Source organism: Pocillopora damicornis, chromosome 2, assembly GCF_964200805.1.
Source record: "Pocillopora damicornis chromosome 2, jaPocDami1.2, whole genome shotgun sequence".
In the NCBI taxonomy this organism is placed as follows: domain Eukaryota; kingdom Metazoa; phylum Cnidaria; class Anthozoa; order Scleractinia; family Pocilloporidae; genus Pocillopora; species Pocillopora damicornis.
In genome coordinates this window covers 20,563,617-20,588,523 of record NC_142671.1, presented here as the reverse complement: position 1 = coordinate 20,588,523, position 24,907 = coordinate 20,563,617, and the positions used below count along the sequence as shown (strand labels likewise).

At 38.1% G+C, this 24,907-nt stretch overlaps 1 protein-coding gene across 1 annotated transcript; it reads left to right on the top strand.

The window, feature by feature from the left end:
• The first annotated feature begins 1,180 nt into the window (after nt 1–1,180).
• On the top strand, nt 1,181–24,186 carry LOC113681335 (uncharacterized). The gene is made up of 26 exons (XM_089196751.1): nt 1,181–1,493; nt 3,035–3,082; nt 3,198–3,270; nt 5,124–5,169; nt 5,799–5,851; nt 6,211–6,341; nt 7,012–7,192; nt 7,861–8,102; nt 9,027–9,185; nt 9,666–9,771; nt 10,493–10,756; nt 12,091–12,245; nt 12,520–12,702; nt 13,284–13,551; nt 13,834–15,114; nt 15,739–15,937; nt 16,297–16,373; nt 16,894–17,059; nt 17,405–17,529; nt 18,099–18,284; nt 19,501–19,584; nt 19,887–19,952; nt 20,576–20,656; nt 21,216–21,468; nt 22,015–22,212; nt 23,227–24,186. The coding sequence occupies exons 1-26, from the start codon at nt 1,279–1,281 to the stop codon at nt 23,652–23,654; spliced, it is 5,268 nt and encodes a 1,755-aa protein (XP_089052877.1). The 5' UTR covers nt 1,181–1,278; the 3' UTR covers nt 23,655–24,186.
• Nucleotides 24,187–24,907: the final 721 nt, after the last annotated feature.

Genomic DNA, 24,907 nt, shown 5'->3' with positions numbered 1-24,907 from the left:
CGCTTTAGGCTCTCATTTCAAGTGATAGGTTTTCCATGGTGTACATGGCGTGACCTGCGTTGATCATCGCCGCTCAAAATCGCTTCTCTCACCAGGAATAACCTCACCTCATCTCCCCTCCCAGTTGAAGGTTAGAGGGAGTGCCTTTTGTCGTGGGTGTATCCTGACGAGCTATTAAAATTACCTCGATATAGTAGGCGAACAATGAAAGACTCGCGAAAGATTGCATCAGTCAGGCGTCTCACCAACTGACCTGAAAATACGCTTATCGTCGACGCGAACTTGAGCTGTCACTTGTGATGTACGAAACTTCCTCAATACTCTTAAAAAAAGTTTTCCTTATTCAAACTTCAGGAAGAATTCACGCACTTGGCCGCGCCTTCAAGATTGCAGTGATGATCGGGTAGCTTTGATGCAGACCCTCGACATAGCCAGCTATATCCGAGGCGACGATGACATTTTCGGCCCCCCCAAAAATGAATTGAAAAAATAAAAACTTCCATCGCAATATTTTTTAAATTTCTAGCCCATGATAATTTATTGACAGTAAGTCTTTGGTAAGGTTAGTAAGGGCTCTGGTGAATTTTTGTTGCAACACTTTCACGTTAAAATCACAAGACAACACGTTAATTGACACGTGTCTTGCATTGCTAAAGCGAAGTCTTCCGCGGGTAATCCCCTGCAACCTTTCAGGGAACAATTCGAGATGATGACAACAGAGATTCTCTCAGTGGTGAGTTGCCTGTTTCTTCGAGTCCCTATGGAGCCTCTTAAGAAGGACTTCGTGTATAGTTAGTCAGTTAGTTATTCATGTCTGACTGTTACAATTAAATATAAATGTTAACATTTGAGATTGGCGAAATTGCCGTCATTGACATTCGACTGGGTGTGCTGTGCCCTTGCGATCGCAAATGATAAAATTGTGTTGGGGTGGAGAGGTATACCAAGATTTTTTAAAACTGCATTTTTCCATATTGTCGCTTCAACGTAGTTATTTCTAATTGTCAGCTACTTCGGATCAGGATTCTTTGCATAAGGTTGCATCACGAAAGTAGGGTGGTGAGTAAAGATTTGAGAAAAAAAATCAATGTCGAGGATAGATAAACAAGATTATGACCTCTTACTCGTTAGCCAATAGAATTCTTGTTTAGTGACCTTAATATATTGATTGGTCGCCAGGCCTTCCCCGGGAGTACGAGCGAGAAACCTCAATTAGGAAAGTGGAGGAGACGACTGTTTACCAACATGGCATAAATTTGGGAACTTATCCAAACCTAAATGGTTGACGCTTGTGCTTGGACGTCAGAAAGAGGGCTGGTTCCTCGAGACCAGGTCGAAGTGCTGTTGTCGCTGCTTCTGAAGGCCGAGAAGCGGACATGGATCGCAAATATTTCCCCCGTCAACTCGTCAGAACATGACGATCGTGAACCCGCTCCAGGGGAAGGCCAAAGTCGGAATTGTTACTCTGTTGATACTGGATCGCTGCTACTTAGGTAAGCTATACTATTCGGAGAATTGAAAATGATTTCTTTTCAACCGCCAGGGCCATATTTGCGTCCATTTTAACTGCTTGAAAGTGAAGGTTATTTAATTAATTCGTATGCTTAATTCCAACTCAAGCGTGGTTCACACCGTTACTGCTTATTTATAGACTGTCATTTGCTTTTAAAAGTGAATGCGAAAGCGTTATCTTTAAACGGTAGTTCTTTTCTGTAACTGTGATGTCATAGACTGCCAGGATTTTGTTAAAAGTGGACATTTTCGCTTGCCTTCTCGACCGTAAACGTGTTAACCGGAAGTACTCTGACTTGCGTAGCTTACATTTTACACAAACCAACCTACCTTGTTCTTACTTCATCAAGCGGTCTCAAATTGAGTGCAGCTTGGTACTAAGTGTGTAAAGCTTTGGCACGAGTAATCAGCTAAGGACTGGTAAAACTAAATGAATCACATGTTCCTTGTTAAACATCTTTCTTGTGTTTGTCATGTTGTTTTTCCTCTCCCTCTTGTTCTACATGAACAGACCAGCTTTGTAAATAACGATTGTGGGATTGCATGTCAAGCTGCCATGTTTGTTTTCCTTGTGAACATTTGTAAAGCTCACATTATGTGTGCATCCAGATCTTGTGCTGTTGAAAGCCCCATAAAGGAAGAGGTTTTTTTTTCTATAATAATTGGTGATTTGGCTTCTTGTCAGTGTTTTCTGTTTGTTTATAAAAGTGATAAATTTTGCTTAGTGAATATTTGTCTTCATTATGGTATTAGTTTTGTTTCTATGCTCAAGTTGAGAGCATTTACACCTTCCTCTTTGTTACATAATCGTTGCAAATTTTGAATTTGTGAACTTTCAAAATGTCTTTCTTTAAGAAGATGTAGAAGAAAAACAAAGCCACATTTGGAAAATCTGGGAAAGAACATTTCTAATGTTTTTGCAGAGCTCAGATCATACTATTTCTTTTGCTATCATAGCAAGTTATTTACTTAGAGGCAAAGATATATAGTTATCATCTATAACTATCGAGCTTTCAGAAAATGAATACTGTAGGTTGATTTGATTATCCTTTTTTAGCACTTGCCTAACAGTCCTCCTTTAAAAGCTATTAATCCACTAATATGTTACCTCTAATGTTAATTTTTTACACTGTTTGAAATGTTTTGCCAAGGTTAGAGGTAAGTTACAAGTAATAATCATGGATTAGTAAAGTGTGTTTGACCAAACAAAGACATGGCTGTTTTGCCTCAGCCTACCAAAATCAATACTGAACATCTCTTCTTCTTTTCTTGTGAAGACCTCTGAACATTCCTAAAGACATCCTTTCCACATGACCTCTTCTGAACACCACCCAAGAATTTCAAGGATGTTCTGATAACTTTGGCAGCTTGCTGCATGTATATTTACATGTAGCAATGCAAAGCACCAAATCATTGACATATGTGTTAAAGAGAAATTAAGTACTTGACTATACAGTATGTTATGGCATATCAGATATGCATAGATTCTGCTTGTATTACAACTTTTTTTTCCCATTAACAGGCATGGATGTTCCATCAGGGGAATTCATAGGGAATTCTATGCTCTTGAGTGAGTGCTTTTGTTACAATTTATGACAGTGACAATATAATTCAGTTACATCTAGCTGTAGTCATACATGTATTGAAATGTGAAGTTGAAACATGAAATCTTTTTTTTTTTTTAGCCCAAGGCACTACTGTGTTAAAGTCACAGCTGAGATTACAAATCCAGACTGTTCGTCCTCTCAGATGCAAGTGGTAAGCAGTTAATTAATTGATATATAATTATTTTAAGACTGAAACTACATGTACTGTATTTATTCACTTATTATATACTCAACAAAATATCGCGTTTCTTATTGGTCAATGATGAATGGATAAATAGGTTATAGAGTGCAATAGAGGTTATAGAGTGCAATACGGAGAAGTTGCCATGGAAACACAGGGGAAGCGCCAAATTTGAACACCAAATTATAAAAAAATCGAGAATATAATAAATAAAAAATCGTATGAACCTGCTCGTGCATTTCGTGATTTATGGTCATTCGTGATGTTTTGAAAGTTCTCAAATTGCACTCGCTTACGGCTCTTGCAATTTTGAGAACTTTCAAAACATCACTCGTACCCATAAATCACGAAATGCACTCGCGTTCATACGATTTCCTATACTTATAAGGTGCACTCGGTTACAAGACGCACCCTAAACTTTCAAAGACAAGTTGTTGTGACAAGTAAGCAAAATTAAAAAATTTCATATAAATACCCTGTTAGAAGGGGCACCTGGAATAACGGGAAATTTTGTTGACCACGTTTGTTGCACTTACGACAATTTGCTTCCAAAGTTACTAATTACAGTGCTCTCATTCTTAAAACAAAAGCGAAAAAGTCACACATTACAAACAATAGCAAAGTCACACATGGAAAATAGCATAAAAGTCACACTTTTTAATTCACTCAATTCATCCTTCTCAGGAGACAGTGTTTTAAGTTAAGAATACTAATTGATCCGTTTTTATGTTTATAAACAATACTCATCTGACAGATCTTTCATTCATCAGTTGCAAAACTCATCTTAATCTTCGAGCATTAGTTCAGCGTACCATAAATTTTCAGTAATTATGCCAAGCACTCGTCATCATTCCTATGATCTAAACTTTAAGTTGAAGATTGTAGCAGAAGTGGAAGCCGTGAACAACAATCATCAGTTCGAGACACAGCAAAGCCAAAGATGACAAGTAGCTGAGCTCAGGCGAGCTTTCAAACAAATGATTCTTTTCGGAGCCACCCCGGTTCTTTTAGAACCAACAAATCAGATAAAGTCAATGATCAACATTGTTTGTCTTTTGTTTATTCATTTACCGGTATTTATTTACATACTCATTTCAGTTTATTAGGGAAATTTGAAAAAGTTATATTTTGTTGCGTGAAAATACTCCATTATAAGACGCACCCCAAGTTTTGAGCAGACTTTGATCAAACAAGCAGATTTTTTTGTAAAAACTGGTGTGCGTTAATGGTAATTGGATTGGATGTGGCTCAACTCCTCACTGGCTTTTGGTTACATTTGTAAATATTCAGTTTTTATTCAGTGCTTTAAGCTGTGACTGTTTGGGTTGCCATGGCAAGTACAGCTCATGTTTGGCCTACAAATTTGTAGCAAACGTTTCTAATTTAGCACTTGTGGTTTTGAGTTGTGTAGAAAGCTAGAATTTTTTTATTTCTAAATGTTACGTAGTCCTAAAGTTCTGTATTATTGCACAAGATGTCCTCTTCCAAGTATTTTTTGTTGTTGTTTTTTTTGTTTTTAAGAGAGAAAGAACTTACATGTAGCAAGAGTGTTGTTTTGTTGGGGAAACTGTGATAGCTGTGTCAATACATATATACAACTATAGTTGGCATTTTATTGTCAGTTCCATGAGTTTGTAACCTAGAGAAAAATCTTGGGGACCTATTTATGATTTTGGTTTATCAAACAGATACTAAGGGTTATACACTTAGAACCACTGTTATTTTTTTTTTGTTGTTATTATTTTGTTTCATGAAACATCAATAATTATAAATAGTTATTAATAATAACTATATATTAATTTTTAAAAGTATATATTTTATAGGTTTCAGGTGATGGTGTAAACAGGTCTGGGTCAGGAATAATTTCAAGTAATGTTCTGTTAATAAATAAATATATCATATTACAGTACATCTCTTAGTTAATACATGCACTATGATTGGTTAATTTAGCCAGCGGAATTTCATTGTACAGGTGGCTAAATTCAATATTTTGTTTGAAACCCAGAGATATAATGGTAATACTATTCCATTTTCTCAGTCCAAGCATAAAAAACCTGTCCCATAACTTACACTACAGACCTCAAACTGAAACTTTAGTTATATAGATGAGTAGGTAAATTATGTATCCTTTCCTCTGGGGCTATATGGATAGGTAAAAGGGGTGAATGACTGTCACTGGACTTAGCAAGTCAGATTGAATACTTGTGTAACTTAAGTCCTGTTCTGTGACCTCAAGGAATATGGTACACTGTTGTTTGTTTTCTTTTTTTTTTTTTGGACCATAAACATAGAGTAGCAGTTCATGGCTGTGTAGGATATGAGGTGTTTAGGTGTTCCTAATGTGAATGGGCAAGAGTTCAAAAAGCAACAAGTGTGCTAATCTAGTTATATGCATGGTCATCCACAAAAGGCAAATGCATGTATGAAGTGTTTTAGTCAAAAGTAGAAACATGAAATCACATCTAATGATCTTTACCAATCTGTGTTTACTTCTATAGGTCTTTCAAGTACTTCTTCTCAAGATTCAACCATTGTACGCTTGACTATAAAGGTAAAATACATTTTAGGTTTTCATTTTCTTCAACAAGAATGTTCATGTACATGTACATGGACCTCTTGCATAAAAGTAGGTGTCATTATTTCCTCACAGTGCCTCTTACTTGTGGTCGACTACTAACAGAAGCACCCCTTTGAGAAGGAGTGCACAGTGTTTCTTTTCAGTAAGCAATTTCTTAGCCCTTTACACCCTAACATCAGCATTCATATTCTCCTTAATGTTCTCTGTACATTAATACTAACTGGTGCTGACAAGGACTGGAGAATTTTTCTAACAATAAAGAGTTTCTTTAGTTGAGGATCATTTCCTTTATTCTCATGACATTAATGGGTATTTTCTCTTCTTTCAAACAGACTCCCCTGTTTGAATTGTATAAAAATGCTGTCCTGTGTGCTCAATATCCGGTCCTTGGTGCCTCCCAAGCAGCTGCTTCTCCGTATTCACCAGCATCATCACCATTTGAACCTCCATTGGGAAGCAAAAGGTAAAAATCATTTTAACAACCTGTTCCTTTAAGGAAGAATCAATCATGTTTGTCCACTGGAGATAATTTTCTACTGAAAGTGTGAAACTAAACAAATAAGTGTCTTAATTACCCCTAAAATCAACTGATTGCGAATAGGAACTTTTTAACTGCCATTTCTTGAGTTGTTCATAGTGATGAATAATCATGTACTTTACATGAATGCTCTGGCTGTTGAAGGGTGGATAATGCTATCCACTGGATAAATCTCTATGTGGTGGATAGCACAGTACATTTTGTTAACACTTATCTGCTGGATAGCAATTTATCCGTAAGATATAGTTATCCACCCTGGACCCTGCTCATGTGGATCTGAAGTAGAAGTGGAGGGCAGTCAACTGTAACACCAATTGAAAGCAATTATAATAAAAGTGTTTTGGATCAGAGATATTAGAATTGAAAGGGAAGAGGATGCATATTGGTAATCATCTACTCTTGACATAATTTGTACCGTACATGTATGAGTGGGTAATAAATGCAAATAGTCACCATTATCATGTTCTCATCTGCTACATGTTACCTTATCTTGGCCAGGGTAAGTGCTCTACACTCAACTCATGTACATACAGACATCAACTACTAATAATAACTTTTAACTAATGTTTTCATACTGACTTGCCTTGACTTATAGACGTGGTGAGTCATCAGTATCTGACAATGGGCATGTCTCACCTGAAGTTTGCATCTCAACCTTATCAGAGGAATTGCAGGAGTTAGTTCAGAATGTCTTTGGACTTGGAAAGCGTCAGCACAAATTTTACTGTGAGACTGAGATACCAAAGCAAGTTCCTCGTTCCAAGGAGGGTCCAAAGGTATGGTCATTGAAGACATTTATTTTTAAAACTTTTATTGAAGAAAATGGGTTTATGGGTACTGGTAAACTGTGAGGTAAATGGGGTAACATACATGTAGGTGTACAGCATCCCATTTAGGAGGGTGGGGGGGGGACAGGGAGTGGCAATACTCTAAGCAAGCTTCATGCAATGAAAACAGCATGAGCACAGGGACTAGATGTCAGCTATTCAAATTGATTACTGAATTAATTTTAACTTACTTTTACCTTATTTGGAGATGGATCCAACAACCCTACCCCCTTCAGCTGCTAGTTCCTCTATCGTCATCTCCTTGTTGATACATGGACAATATATCAGAAGTTAAAGATTAATCCCGTCAGTGTAAAGGATTAAGAAGGGTGACTCTTTCTTCACAGATTTAATTTACTGATGTACAATGTACATCTTATTTCCACTTCTTCTCTTATAGCAATTCATGGTAAGCATGCAGTACTTGCATGGCCAGCTCAAAAAATACTGTTATTTAATACGAGATTTTTTTTCCTACTTATGTTTAAGAAAATGCTATTTATGGGGTTTGGATCTCTTTTAACATGTATATCCACTGTAAGCACTATTTCAGTTAAAATTTTGCAGTATTGCTTAGTGATGAAGAATTAATTGTCAACTTTTCTTTGTACATGTAGTTTCTTGTAGAGGAGTTGCTGAGTCAGCAGCTTGTTTTAGAGCATAACCACCACCCATTTTACAGAGTTCAGGCTTTCATGGACAGCAATGTTTATGATGATTGGTTGATAGATGTCAAAAGAAGGATAGATAGCTTAATCAAGGGCATCTGGCAGTACTCGCTTCCTCCTGTACCTGAGTTGCCCTTGGAAACTCCAAAATACCATGAACAGTATGTGGAGCTGATGAAGAGACTTATCAGGTTGGGACCAATTTTTCCTTTGACGTTGATGGACATCTCTAATGGCAGAAGAAATACCAAAGTAATTTCAATAACCCATCAGAACAAAGGAAAATTAAAAGGAAGCCTGAAAAATTAAAGTAAAAATTAGGAAACTACCTGGAGAAAAAAATTGGAGCAATCATGTCAGGATTTGTTCTAGCTTTGAATCTTTTTGTAAGGTTCTAAACCAATTACAGAGCAAAGAAATAAAAACAATGTAATAATGATTACTTTTGATGCTCAATTGCAAACTATCCCTGTGTTGTCATTGCCCCCGCAGGGTTTTTGGCCCCAGAGGGCCAAAAACCCAAGGAGGCACCTTAGGACTCCCCGCGTAATATAGAGGAAGACTGGAGAAGAGGGAATGTGGGTATTTTCGGTAGATCATAACCAGAAAAAATCTCGATTTGATCGCTTGCACGGCCACAAGGTATCAACGTTTTTCCCGCAAATGGTCATGGGCTGCCAGTAAAAAGACACGCGCGCGAGGACTTTTAGGATCGGCGTCTTTGACATGAGATTTGTCCTAGTATAGAGGAAGACTGGAGAAGAGAGAATGTAGGTGTTTTCGGTTGATCGTAACCAAAAAAAATCTCGATTTGATCACTTGCACGGCCGCAAGGTATCAACGTTTTTCCCCCAAATGGTCATAACTACACAACTGTAAACAACAAGCCCAACTCAAAAAAAAAAAAAAGAAAATGGTACTGTAGGGCGGGGGCAGCTCTAGTGAGAACTATAACTAGTATAAAGGTAGAGTACTCTAGATAGAAATTATTTTTTCTTGTACAGGACACTAGAACTAAACTGAATTTAACACAAATTACTAATAAGTAAACTGTAAATGGCTCTCAACAAATTGTTTCTATGACGAATTACCAACATTTATTTTTTGGTTTTTAGGTATGAAAGCAAGCAAAAGGAGCTGCATCCAGTTTATCATGAAGCAGTTCCAATTGAACCTTTATCCTCCCCATCTTGCCAACTGTTGAAAGAATTTTCCCTGAGATATGGAGTAGGAATTCTTTTCTGCAAGCTATCATATCTGGAATACATTGTAAAGTAAGTCTTTGTAATGAGGGTACATGTAAAGTAGATCAAAGGGAGCTGTTCTTCCCAATTGACCATTTTTAAATAATCTCTATTGAGAGTTTTAGAAGCATTTTGAAAAACTCAGTTCTGTTGATGCTAGGTTTTTTTTCTTCTTTTTTTTCTCCAGTTTTCAGATTAAAACATAATTGTACTGTACAGTGCATGTCTATAGAGGTTTTGATAACTTTATACATGAACATTTGCCAATGGTGCAACAGCTGGTTGTGGCTGGAAGAACAGCTGTTTATGAAGACCCCTTTTATACAAGGGGTTCTAGTAGCATGTCTGATACACAAATGTACATGTGGGCATTGGTAACAGGCTTTGATTGAAATCCTTTCATATGGCTAATGCAATTTAGGTTAAGGGTTAGCTGAAATTTTCAAAATGACAAGGCAAACCAGCTCGTTGTTATTTAATTTTGTAATGCTTTGTTATTTACTTGTTTAGGTTTTTTGAAAACAACATCTGGTATATTGAGCACACTAAAACATCTCTACGAGATGCGATGAATCTTATTTCTAGCGGCTGTCAGGAAATTTTTGTCGAGGAAGAGGTAAGTCTGGGGCAATGTGATTCTGTTGTACACTGTATGTGCAGGTGACTCTGATCAAACTTGAAAGGTCAACAAGTAGTTTCTCCTCAGAAAATTGTTACACTATAAAGCAGATGGGTGCTAAGAATGAAAAGAAAATAATGATTAGGGCATTTTGTTAGAACTAGAATTATGAGAAATGTATAACAGACAGTTAGTAGAAAATAATATTGATATCTTGCCACAGATATTTCCATGGTTCAAATGTTTGATGTCATTGTTTATTCAGAAGTCTAACATACATCCTTGTCAGTCTATAATTCAATGATCACCTGCTTTCAAATAATGGAAATATTGGAGATTTTGTTTCAACTACAACTTACACTTTTAGGAGAAAAAGAAAGTGGAATTTTATGGTTTCAATTGCTATACACATGTAACTGTTTTGTAGTTTTTAAGGTTATAATTTTATAACTTTCTATGGGAATTGGTCATTATTGGAGGATTTTGGTTGTGTCCAGAGAAAATTTGCATGATTTTCCCTTAAAGTTCAGTACTATTCTCGTGAACAAATAATGACTATTCCTCAAGAATTTTTCCATGAACGTTTACAAGGCCCAGTTGGCACATTCAAATTGCTGAACAAAATGTAAAGTGAAATAGGTGTTTCTAACTTTCAAAGCGTGTGAATCATCTTTGCTGTTTTGTTCAACAAATGCAATGTCTCTATATTATTTTTCAGTTCAAAATGCTACTGAATATTTTGTCCATTCTGCTAAATAAGACCAAGTATTTCTTGAGTAAACTAAGGAGGATTTTTCCAGCTGACAACAATCCTAACGAAGGTGTTACAGCATTGGTCACTCTGTTTGAACTGACCCTGGAATCTGCAAGAGAACTAGAATCTGAATTTCCATCAGTTTTTAAAAGACTTCCACAGGCTCGACAATTCTCCAGCAACTTGTCGAAAGCTCCGGTTTGCGATCTTCTGGCTTCCTTTGTCGAGGTACATATGAACCCTTTACTCTCTAACATTAGTATGCATATTCTCCATACCTACTCCATACATTTCTTAAGGTTCTGAAAAGGAGAATTTGTCCAACAATCAAGAGCTTCTTTAGTTGGTGATCGTTTCATTTATTCTCATGACCTTAATGTTTGAATCAGAGATGATATAGTAAGGAGAAATTAGATGCCAGTCACTCTTAGGGATTTAAGGGTTAACTGGTGTGGAAGAGTAACCCCACGGTTCTTTTCGATCGCCCTGGCCAGTTTTTCGAGACCAGTGAAACGTTCATGGTTATTTGGCTTAACCCTTTAACTCCCGTGAGTGACTAAGACAGAATTTCTCCTTACTATATCTAGACAATATCATACAGACAAGTGATGAGAATGAAGAAAAATATCAATTATGGGATTACTAATTGATCCGATACCAAATTCTCCAAACTAACATTATGAGAGTCGTTTGGCAAACAGGAAGGAGAATTACTAATGAGATCTTGGGAGTTAAAGGGTTAACTTTAATTAAATGGTCCGATCGCATGGGCGTTATTAGGGATGATCGAAGCTTCCCGGACAATATGGAAGCCTTTAGCTTTAGTTCGTCACTCAAAACAATTTGAAGTGCTATGCAGTGAGTTTTACAAACTGAATGCGAAATACAATGTATGATAAAAATCCCCTCCACTTGCTGTGTCAGCATTATGGTACCATGTACTTTGGAAGAGACCGCTGTATTTAAAATGTGCATCTCAAAGAGGGAGAGGAAATAATTCTGTATTACGTTGGTTTTTGCTTTACTTCGCTGTTTCTTTGCCCCCGAAAACTCGTTCCCCTCTGAACCAATCAGATGCGAAACTACAACCAACCGCGGCCTAATCATAAGTGACGTTTTCCCGCTCTTGAGGCAGTTTGCTTGGGTTTAGTTTCAATTCTTTTTGGCCCATTTAAGTTGCTTTATTCTTGGTGTCGCAAAACTCAATCGGAAAGAGTTCTAGATAGTATTCTGATCATTTTCCTTTGGGTAGACGTTTACGATATCATGACACGTCTCCTTTAAACGCTCAACCAAAAAACTTGCGAAAAGCGTCAACCTAACACTTAATGGACCAATTTCAGTATCTGGGCAATTGCGCATCTACCCCTTCCCTAACGCAACATTAACCCTAACTTATTATCAGTTGACTATTGTTGGGTCAGGGGAGGGGTAGGTGCGCAGTTGCTCGGATACTGACATTGATCCGACCTGCGTTGAAAGATGACAGCTGCCATTCTATCGTGACGTTAATAGCAATATTTATCACTGATGTTTCCTTTCATTCTACTTGTTTTCCTAAGAATGAGATCGAGGGTCGATATGAAGGTCTCAAAGTAAAAGCCACCACAGCTTTGGGTCAGAACTTCTCAATGTCAAAGCTTTTGCTTAAATCTATCCTGGAAATTCATCATGAAGTCAGTTATTACAACTCACAATACAAACAGGCTTTCTCCAGGTTAGTCATTTTTATTTCATACTAGTTTACAGCCTTGTTCTTGTTTCGTTTTACTCAATTCTCAACCTCGTTCCCAGCGTTCTTTCTCTTCCATCCTCGAGGACCCACCCGCCCTACGGCGTGTTTTTGTTCTTCACAAGCACATGACCAGCCGCAACCAGGGTACTTTCTCAACGAAGGAGGAGGGAGGACCCTGGGAACGAGGTTGCTCAATTTGTGTCTCTCTCACTTCCTTATACCTAGTTCTAAGTGACTTGTATGATTTTTGTCACAGGTATTTTGATATCATGAAACTTTCTGCTTGTAAGTTTTATTCCCTGCTGATGTCAGATGTGGAAGAACTGTGTCAAAATCAACCTCGAAACCAACGACCTGATAATGTGGATTGTTTCATGTTGTGTTTGGCATTCCGCTTATCCAAACTCGATAAAGAATGGGCTGAGTACATTCCTTACCGGTTAGTTCTCATTTTTTTAATTTAATTGTAAATGGGAATCATATCATTGTTATGTTACAAGATTAACGTATCAATGCCTCAAAACGAGCAAGAACGATGTTAACTTTTTTGAAATACGTGTTTGCAAGGAAGAATCTAGTTTTTTGCTTAAAGGAAATTGTGACGATAATGAATTGTGAGTGCAATTTTCATTCACTCCAACTTCTGAAGGGTATCATCAGGATCTCACTGTTTTAGTTGTGGGACTTTGTTCCACAACCCTAAATTTGACGACAGACAAGACAAAGAGAGCACATTTTTTTAGTCTTCTTGACGATTGGTTTGGTATTTCAGTTAAGGGTATTCAAGTAATTTCTGATTTGTATTTTCAATAGGCCACATTTGAAGTTGACAAACAATAGTTTAAGCAGCTTCTATGATGAAAAAGATATATACCGTGTTAAACAAAACAGCTTTAAAACTTGTGTAGGTTTTGGTGTTAATGGGGTTTAAGGCTCTTTAAATGTTGGCTAAGTAGTTTCTTTGACTTAGATTTAAAGTAAGCTGATTAAAGAAATAAACATCTCTATATTACATTCTAGGAGTCAAAGATGGCGTCAGCCTTTTCTGGGATTTGCACTACAGTGGCTGGATGCTACCGGTCATTTGCTCCAAGCGCTTGTTCCTCAGCTTATTAACCATGACTTATGGGAGCCAGTGGCAGTAATTATCCATCGATCACATGAACAGAAGCGCAATGTAAAGACACTTCCTACTTCTCGCCTACGGTCTGGTTCTGTTCCGTCCTTGACACCGTCTAGTCCTTCTGCTTTCAAAACTGTGGCACCTTCAGCTGGATCTCCTGCTAAGGTACAACATGTATAACTTATAAGTTTGTGAACTTCATCTGTAAATAAAGGTTAACGAAAAATTAAACTTAGTGATATTGTTAAAGGAAGGCAAACCATGTTCTGTGTTGACTTATTAAGAAAGACCACACGCTCACTAACCTAGGAATTACGTCTTACGTCTCCAAGAGGATTGTTGATTAGACTTTGTAGAAGAAAAATTTCTCATTACCAACTAATTACCATAACTATCATGCCAGCTGAACTGATAACTTTGTGAATCTTTTTCTTATTTTCATCTTAGTCTTCTGCCGCGAAAGGAAAAGCCAAGAGTGCTAAAGGGAAAGAGCCCCTTCCGTCAGGAGAGAAGAATCGAAAACGCACCCTGCGTGTGGAATATGACAGCAGCTCTGAAGAAGATGGAAAGACAGTGAAGGTACAAGCCCAAGTGAATTTCCCGCGGACAAAAGTTGCTTTCAGTGTGGAGAAGAAAATATTAGAACCCCAAAATGGTCAAGCAGAGGCTACCAGCAGAAAGATACCACCGGCAATGAATGATCCAGCGACACAGCCGCTATCAGGTTCGGAGGAAACCAAGAGGTCTGGAGAAGGAAATGAACAGCCAAGTAGTACGCAGGATGAGGATCGACCAGCACAGTCCTTTGAAAAAGAAGAAAGTTCTGTGCCAATCAATACTCAAGAACACCAAGAAAACACCATTGAAGTACACAGTCCAAAGAATGGAACAGAAACTATGGATCTACAATCGAGTGGCTCCCCAGCTAATCAGTCAGATTTGACGGACAGTCACACCAACCTCTCGAGGAACCAAGGCACTCCCTTTGAGAATGACTCTACTAATGAATCAGACAGCGAAAACTCAATTCACACGTCTGATTCGTTTGACTTCATTGAGGATAGAGGGAAGGCAAAGGTTCCCAAAAAGAGTCAAACAAAAACTGTTCAACCGATTGAAGACGCTAATAAAAGTGGGACAGGACGAAGGGGCTTTAGTTCGATTATAGATTGCCAAACCTGCCCTGCGAGACACAGCTGTTTTGGTTCAGAAAACGATGAGAGAAGTTTAGGTGTACGCAAATCTGATCCAGACAAAAATAAGCGAAGTGCACATATTCCAATGCCACGAAACAAACGCATTGATAAGCTACGTCCATTAGGTGCTTCCTATCACTCGGAATGTGGCAGTTTTCAAAGTGCCCATGGGTCAGTCTTCTCCGAGAGTACTGAAGGCAGCTATCGCACTCCTCGTTCCAGTCCCACCCCTTCACAGCAAGGCCAGTCAGCAACCCAAAATGAAGGCGATCATCACTCAGATAGGATTACTTCTCGAGACGACACACCCAGGTGGTTGGCAATTTCGAGCTCGTTTGTGGATGTGATTGGCGCCGTAAACCGTTTGGCCGCATTTGCGTGTCACCTTTGCGAGATCCTCTGCCCAGACGAGGGTCCTCAGAGAAGTGAGCAAGCCGCTGCAACAGCTGCTGGGTGTTCCACGGCAGGAGATGAGGATTTGGGGCACGAATCATTGGAGATTAAAAGGAGCCTCTACCACAGACTAGTCCAGGTACAGTCTACATATACGGTATGATAATTCTTTAGAGCCAGCATACTCGTGAGACACTTCGAAAATGTTGGGTTTTTTCCGATTCAGGGTGGGTCTAGTTCAGGAAATGAATTACGAGAATCTGTCGTATGAATTTTGGCTACTTGATTATCAATTTGTTATCGGTGGAACCTTTTATCGGAACTTTTATTTTTGTGGACCGCGTCAAGAAGGCCGAAAGCTAACAATGGAAGTGACGTTCATTCGATTAAATCAAACCTCTTATGGAGAAGACTTGAGGCCCATTGCTTGCGTAAAACCGCGGTTTGTGTTAGACCTCGTTTAATAACCGGCCTATAGGGTTTAAAGTTATTTTCATGTAATCAACCAACCCTAACCGCAACCTAAAGCTAATGTATTTATTTCTCAAGCCGTAATATTAATTGACTGAAGAAATAAAAACACCTCTTGCATTTTATCGTGAACAAATCAAACTAACAACAGAGTTCTGTCAGAAAAATGTGCCCGGGCCATAGTATATGTTTTGACTTCATACAGTGTCATTTGTAGGCTGCCTGCGCTGCTCCATGTACTGTATATCTGTTGTTCTAACAGCTACATTGTATATGATTTATCCTTTAAAAGGTGATGTTGTCGTTTGTAAAGCTGTACTCGGACAATGTCTTCGCTATGGACACGTGTGGCTTAACAGATGAAATTCTGACTGACTTATTGGGAGAACGAGTTCAGAGGCTTCTCAGAACACAGAGGGATGAAGGGAAATTACATGGATGCCGTCACAATCCTTTAGCCAGCCAAAGCTGTAACACAACAGATTTGCAGGGTAGGTCTTCGGTATAAAGTGTGCAGTGATAATTTGAGAAGTTTTTAATCGAGTGTGGAAAGAAACGCAGGATTGCATGGGGTTTGCCTTATAATGCTCTCTGATTGGTCCAGATAACCTGCGCCATTTTCTCAACCATTCAGATTCAAAATAAAAACCAATCACGTTTTTTTTTTTTTTGGATTATTTTTCATTGGATCCTTGTAATATTTTCTCTGGTTTGATTGGCCGATATGATTATTTCAGATTTCACCACAATCGTGGGGCATATTTCAGTTTGAAAAGGTACAAGTTATTGCTTGGTGATTAATTGGTTAAATTCATCGACTAAATCTTTTCGTATCTTTTACATGGTATAGGTGCGCGCATACCACCATGCGAGGGAATGTCCAGGATGGAGGTGAATCTTGGTGGCTTCGAACCACTCACAAGACAGGTCTGTTGATAAGAATTTATTACAGAGGACCCTTCTTTCGTGGGGCATGCCTGGGACTAGAGAAAGTGTCCCTTCAATGAGGTGTTCCTTGATTGAAGCTATCTGATGTATTTGTTATAGGAGCATTTTTCTTTGTTTTTCACTTGGAACCAAAGTTAAGTTTCATCGATTATTCAGTGACGTTTCCTGAATAGAGGGATCCTAAAAGCTTCTGGGCTTTCACTGTAGTTTAAAAATCAAAACAATACCTTCATCACTCTGCACCTTCTGCATTTTTTATCGACGCAAATTTTGTGTTTATTTCTGGCAAAAATGTTTTTATTTCATCAGTCTCTATTCTCTTATCGAGCGAAAGTGGTTTATCAATTGCTCGATATTTGAAAATTTACTGACAGCCAATTCAGAGAAACGCTGAGTAAGATCCGTTTTCGCAGCTCCTACTACAACAACAACAAAAATAGTAGCAACACACATTACGACCAGGCTCCACCATTCACTGCATGTCATTACTTGTCACCAGATGGGCATCAGACTGACCAATGTGGCGATCTTGAGAAGCACTCTTCCATGGTTGTTAGAGCACGTAACTTCCGCTATCACCAATCCCGATTTGATGGAGTATGACTCATGTCTTTCCTATTGTGAGACTGGGCCCAGCCTGGATGGAATTTCCATAGGCAGTACAGGTAATGTGAAGAGTTTTAAGAACAGTATGCATAGGCTGGTACTATTTTACGCACACATTTACTTAAGATGAACACATGCAGCTGGTTTTGACAGTGTTTACTTAAAATGAAGATGATGGCTTAGGCGTTACACCCCTTGCACTATAACCCTTACGCAAATATTATAAAGTTAGGCGGGTCTACTTGTAAGGCACGTATATTTAGACACTGCCAATACTGATCGCCGATTGGTGACATGAATTGCCCATGTCTGGTTTTAATAGCGTTTATCACGCTAGAAAGATAACCTCGCCGCAATTTTAGTTTCACAAAAATAACTCCTTGTCAAATGTATTTTATATACAGCTGAAGGAATAATTGATGCTCCACGAGCAACGGCAGATGCACTCTATCACCCAGGGGTACTGACGAATTCTGTTGAGCACTTTTGCAGGCTCGAGATTTCTCAAGTGAAGCTTATTTCTTACAGGGTAAGTCTACCTTGGTAATTTTGGCCGATATCAGCTGTTGTGCAAGCTGCAAAGGCTGTAGATTATATAATGGTCTTACATAGAACACGGTCGATACATCTAGACTCGAACCAATTCAGGTCTGCTGTTGATAGTTGTGTGTGAATTATTGTCAAAGGAATGTTACCAAGATGTTACCATACATAATATCGTTAGTATTCTTTACGATTTTCCTAACGGCTTGATCATAGTTGGTAGAGGCGGCTGTTCATGAAGGAGGAGAAAACAAGGGAGCAGAAGTTTATTTTAGGAATTCTCTGACCACTAGTTTCGATCTTTTGGTTTTGTGATCAAACCTTGTTACGGAATAAACAATATGAGCAGCTGGTCATATTGACTGGAATGCACTGGAACGTTTTGTACAGTCACGTCCACAACACCTGACAAGAACTTATATCAAAGAAATATTTTGGGTTTCTTTCTTAATCAACTACTACTAAATATGGTACTTATTACAAGTAATTATTCTTAGATCAGCACTTCGTAAGAACAACCTCTTATTTGGTGTTTCCGATTATTTCCTTCTGCAGATCAACATACTCTTCAAACAGCTTCTAAGAACTGTACTTGATCTTCATCTTCCAAGATACGACACGAAAAAACGTCTGATACCAGCTATGAAATATCTGTCCCGTGAATTGCAGAAATTTCACGATGTGCTGTACCCGGAAGACTTTAACAAAATCCTCTTAAACCTATGGGATCACGTAGTGCAGGTAAGTATTAAATAGACGATAAAGGGGTGGTTCAGCCTTTAACTCCCACGGGTGACCAAGACAGAATTTCCCCTAACAATATCGGTACCATATCAAGTAGACGAGTGATGAGAATGAAGAAAAATATCAATTAGGGGATTATTAGTTGATCCAATACCAAATTCTCCAAACTGACATTAGAGGAATTGTATGGCAGACAGTAAGGAGAATTACTGATTAGATCTTGGGAGTGAAAGGGTTGAAAGCGTCAAGAAAGCAACTTAAGAGACTGGTACTACTCACATTGCAATTGCGAAGGGATGAAAAATTTAACCTGTTGTCTTATTCTTCATAAGAATATTAGCAAGACGGTGTTAGTCTTATCGCGAGTCTGGCACAAAGATAAGTTCCACTGAAAGGTATCGAATCCCTGATCCTCGGATTTTGCAGTCTGATGCTCAACCACTGAGCCACGGAGACTGCAGTGAATTAGGTCATGATTAGGTTCATATGTGACAAGTTTCCTGCATACTGTGAGCATCAGAAATGAAAAAGAAGTATAAGGAACAACAATTTTTGCATCATTTCATAATTTAATTATTTATTTTTATCTTATAATCGAATCCTGTCATATTTCATATTTTAACTGTATATATATATATATATATATTTTAGCTTACAGTATTTTAGATTGTAAATAGTTGTGAGGGCCACAAGTTTATTAGCCTTTGGCTATTAAGTGCCACCCTCTTTAAATAAAGGCTTTACTTACTTACTTACTAGTATCGTGTGAGTAAATTGGATAAAGAAGATGGTAAATTTTACATTTAAGCTCGGTTGTCAATTAAGAGAAAGTTTTTATTCGGTCATATTCACTAAGAAATCGTGAATTGTCGAGCTTTACGTGCATGAAAATGGGCAAAAATGAATTCTAATTGTTGCCCACTATTCTCATGATCCTTGCATCAACCCTGTAGTAAATACACATATTTTGCTCGCGTCCAATAAATATTTTTGCTCAAGCGCACAAACGGCTGAAAACAGGTGGCATCAATTTTGGAGTTTTTTTCATTTCTCTTTTGCTGTGCTCAGCCCTTCTTCTATCTGAGGAATAAACGGAACTTCAGTCAAGAGATAAAAAAAGGATTGGGGGGTTCGGGAATGGTATATTTTATCAGTTGGTTTGAATTGACTGATCGAACTCTTTAGTTGATATTTCCCTTTTGTTTTGCATTAGAATTTCGAAGAAGAATGTCGTCGTTTGGTGAGAAGAAAGTCTTATGCATCAAAACAAAGCCATCTTTTGCAGCAGGCTGTGTCGGTAGGCATTTTACGTTCTTGTTAATAGTGAACTTCCTTTTTTCATACTTCTTTCCCTAACAAACTGAGCAGATTCCATTTTTTAAATTTAATGCAGAAAATTATTTTGGTTTTCATTGACTTTTCTTCTCTAAGCTCCATAACTGGTCGAGAAAACTCGCGCCCTTTTCTTAACCAATCAGATGCGGAACGCCCATAACCGTTTTAGTCACACTCGCTTTCCCACGCTTTATGAAGTGTGGATATGGTAACGTTGATGTCTTCTTTATCACAAATGAATTTTACCACTGCCTTTTTTTTTAGTATCTGATGCAGTTTTTCTATGATGGAGGGGATGGAATTGCGTTCGATGACTTTGCCACACCAATGGTAAGACAGTTGTTTAAAGCTCGACACTTGACTTCAAGAAGTACATTAGTAGTTTTTTTCTGAATCAACCAAGCCTTCATATGCCACTACACAGTATTCTGACGTTATTATAGTCAATCTACATGAGATAACATCACAGCAGCTTCCTATGATTTCTTATCCCGTTGCCGTCCTCACCACTCGTATACATATAACTCACCTCAAATAAAGGGTGTGCTTATTAGAAGTTTGTGTTTTCCTCTCGCTATGCGGTATTTAGGAATTTTAAGCGTATTAGCGGAAGAGAAAGTGGTGGAAAATTAACTCTTGTATTTTGGTATCTTGTTCTTATTCTTTCAAGTCCCCCCCCCCCCCCTCCCTGCTTTCTCTTTAAAGATTTTTTGCTCTTTGAAACGTCATGGTATACAGAATTCATCATTTAGTTAAGCAAGGAAATAATAATATATCGACTTTCGAATGAGCGATCCTTTATGTTCAGAATAAAGACGAACGGGTGCAAGAGAAGGAACGCTAAAGGTTGCGGGTTTCTTGGGGGAGGGGTGGCTCTGGGAGAAACGGAAAGATGGGGAAGGGTGAGTCAAACGATAAAGAATGAAATAACCATTGTGTCTCTTATTTTCAAGGATTCTGTCGTAAAGCACTTACAGTTGTACACCACCTCAACAGATAGACTCATTTCCATGTACCGCTCCTTTAACAGACAGGTAAGATCTCTAAAGACGAAAGAAATGATAGAGCAATTTTTAATTTCGGAGAGTTAGTAGTTATATTAGATTTTGGCAGGAAAAATTGTATCCCTGGTCAAGACATATTCCTCTGTTTTAAACACAACAACATTAGAGATACGAAAAGGAAGGTTATCTTTATGGTGCTTTTATCAAGTGATAAATTACCTATAAGTGAACACCATTGAGCCATTGAAAGCACTGAAATTCCTAAATAGACAACTTGACTTGCGTTAAGAATCTTACTTGAATTAGAAAATGTATGAAGGAAAACCATAATTACAGTTGCCTGGTCAGCCTGTGACACCAGCAGGGCTGGGAATGGCGACTGATTGAATTACCAATGTGACCACGCTTTCCAGCTGACCTGGAAGACTAAACTTCCTGGTTTAGAAGCCAGATTGGCGACTAGATTTTTTTAAGATTGTGTTTGAAGTAAAAAACAAAGCAACTTTAGGTCGCACTGTCAGTAATTTACCGTAAATGGAAGGACTAGTGAAAGAATTTAGTTTATCATAATTTGCTTTCTGTTCTTTAGGTTCTAAACATGCGGCAACAAAATCGGAATGAAGAACTGACGTCGTCAATGAGCACTAGCTCACGTCTGGCTGATGCGAATGCTCCTGCGGATAGCTTCATTCAAGCCATGCGCAAAGATCTGCACACTTCTCGCAAGTGCTTTTCGGGCGCAGTGTTAGTTGAATGGGTGGTTAACTATGTTCTTAACCATGGTTACGACGAACTGGGACTTTGCATTGGGGACACGGAGACTCAAACAGGACTTGAATTAGGTCAGCTTTTAATTAAAGAAGTTTTAATATGGTATCGAAATTAAAGAGGGATTGTATTGGTTTTTCCTCACTTCACTCTTTACACGAGATTGGTGTAGTAAATTCGCGCCAACTTCTTAAGTAATTAGACATAAAATGAAAACCAATTGCAACTGTAAGAAGTCGGATATGAAGTGATCACACAACCCTCTTTGTAATGACTTCGTTGATTATAGTGGTGCGTGCGCTTTTTCGGCTCAGACGTGTGTCGTATCTTGTTCAAGTCATGCACTCCCACGTTATGGGGAGGTAACACTATACCCCGTGTTTTTGAGGAATACTTGTTATGCAAGAAAAATAAATTGTCCTTGTTAGTATTGAGGTAATTATACTCAAACATTTAATCGCCTGGCACCTTATTTCGATATTTGGCAGATAATTGTTAACCTGGTTTAGCGAGTTAACATTCAACCACTCAAGCACATCTCCTGGAATCTTCTTTGCTCCCCTCCCTCCAACACCTTAAATTAGTTACTTGTTTTCTTTATTTGGTTTCATGTTTTACAGGCCAGTACCTTCTTAGGCACAGGGTTATGATCTGTGTTTGTCCGCCACCCCATCTCAATCGACAGCTGTCAACTGAGAGAACAAGAGAACAACAAAACTTCGAGGAGAACGCACCGTCCGAGCGTGGAAAAGTGTTATTGGACGATAATTACCTTCCACATATTAAGGTCAACGACATTTCAACCCTGAGCAACGGAGGTGTGTTTTTTCAGTCATAAGTTGCACTTTCTAATTTGCCTACTCCAATGTTTCTCTTTCTGTACATGTTTTGAAAAGAAATGCTTTTAAGTTTCGCTGTAAGGAGAAGATATGTAATTGAAGCAATCTTCTATCATTTCGAAAGTTCGATACTTCTTTATCATTAGTCTAAACTTGCTTTTGTTTCCTGACCTTTAATGGACTGGATTACTAGTTAAACTAAAAGTTTGCTTTATCTGCGCTAGATCGAGATACTTAAGATAACAAACAATGAGGTTAATGAAATTAACTGACGTGAAATCTCCACGAAAACAGTAAGTTGATATAATTTGGGAGCACAATTTACCGCCAGGAGAGGCGCTAAAATAATTTGGAAAAAGTCTGTAAAATTGTCTTTATTTAGTTAAAATATTTCGAAGACATAAATGTTTCTTTTATAAGGTGATATGAATTAAGAATCATTATAAGTTTTCTGGTAGTTCCATGTTTCGAAGTGTCTTCATCTATTTCAGAATATAATATTTATTTATTTATGGCACAGAAATGTGATGTCCAATATTCACAGCATACTTTGCTACCCGACTCAGATTTACCCGATAAATAACCGAAAAGCAAATCCTATTTTCCCGCAGAAAAGGTGCATGACGTAAACAAATAATAATAATAATAATAATAATAATAGTAATAATAATAATAATAATAATACTGACTTTATTATAGTATTTTCACTGAAAGGTGGCTAACATGTAACAAACTAATCTAACAAACCCATGCATGTAAATCAGCAATTAGCACGGTTATCAATGATACGAGCATCGGTAGAAATTGGCCCTTCGAACAGGGTTAACGCGTACTAATGTGGGTCTTCCTTGCAGACCGTAATTTACTCCCCTTTTGTGGATTACCATATTCTTTCTTACCCTCCCCTCCCTCCTTGTCTTCGAGCCTAATCCACTCGCCCTGACTGCCTTTCTATCACTTTTCATTTCAAGCTATTTCGTTTGGGTTTTGTAGGTTCTCCAACATCGCTGTCCTCCTCTCGATCGAGGACGACATCCTCTGAGGTAGGCGCTGATGATGGATACGAGAATGACGATGAAGATTCTGTGGGCTCTGCAAGGGATATTATGGATCGCTCTTACAGCGCGCAGTCTGAAAACGACTCTCCGAAATTTCATAATCACCCTAAAGCGCTGTACAAATTTATTTCCGAAGAGGACAGCTCTAGAACGGAGGTGAAGTTTACTCTGGGATTTACAGATCGCTTGAAACTGCCCAATGAATTGAAACACATCCTTCGCGTTTTGTACACTAGGAAAAATTCGGATAAAACAGCGCGATCGTTTTTGAGAGAGCTTCCCCCAGGATATATGGAGGAAGCGTTGGGATCTGATCTTCTGGTTTTCTGGTCTTCTGGTAGCCCCATATCCGCGTTTTGTTAAACTTCGTGATCAAACGTGATAAATAATGCAAGTGAAGTGGAGGCCACTGTAAGAAGGAACAGACAGAAAGAGAACTTTCTGATGGCTGAAGCTTTTAGCTTGCGGAGATTTGCAGAATTGCCATTTGATTCTTGTAAAAGATATTTTCTTGATTACGTTTCTTTCCGGTTTCTCAATTCTTTGGTTGAAAGAGGAATTTGTTCTTTAGTTGAACTTTGATAATTATCGGTTTTTACATGTTTCCAAGCAAAATTTTATCTCAATTTTAATTTTAGTTTAGCTTGCATTTTTCATCATTTGATTGTGGAACGGAAAGCGAGATTACTGACAGGTATCATTGAAGAAACACTTGATTTTTAACATTCTAAACACTTGACTTGTTGGTAAACCTGTTCAACAGGGTTTTATTCTTGTACATACTCTTTACTCCTCTTTGTAAATAATTTAAATCGTAAAAACGATAATTCTTTGATTTTATTAAATAAATGGCGTGAACAGCCCATTGTGGAAAAAGCAACTACCACAACAAAAATCTTTTATTTGTATTTAGCCTTGTGTTTCGGGTGAAATCGCTTAGGTGGTGTTTCTCCATCAAATCGTGGTAAATTTCGTCAGCTTTATCAGGTGCTTCCCCACTTTAACTGATAGGAAATAGGTTAAGTTGTCAATAAGTGTCAGAATGAAAGCATGCATGAAAAGACAGCATGCTCCATTAAGACCATGTTACATTGGTCTTAATGGGGTGTTATTAACCAGGAAAGTTTATTAGCGAAGACGGTTAACCCTGTAACACCCATGAGTGACCAAGACAGAATTTCTCCTTACAATATCAATACAATATCAATCACATAAGTGATGAGAATAAAGAAAAATATCAATTTGGGGATCATTAGTTAATCCAATATTAAATTCTCTGAACTAACATTATAAGAATTGTATGGTTGACAGTAAGGAGAATTACAAATTTGATCTGGGAGTTAAAGGGTTGAGACCTTTTTGGCAAAAGGAGTCCAGGGTTTGATATCACAATATATTATGCGCCAGACTTTCTACTCTGGGGTTGCACAGGACCTCACTTCACCTACCATGTTTTGATTCTGAGCTAACTTCCTCTAAAATGTTAAAAAACATCCGACTACTTATTTTTCTTGCAAATCATTGGTCAAGTAGTGTGAAGTCAACAAATTTGCACCGAAATGCATACGGTGCAATAGGTTACATAGGGTCTGAAGGAGCCTCTCTCTCTCTCTCTC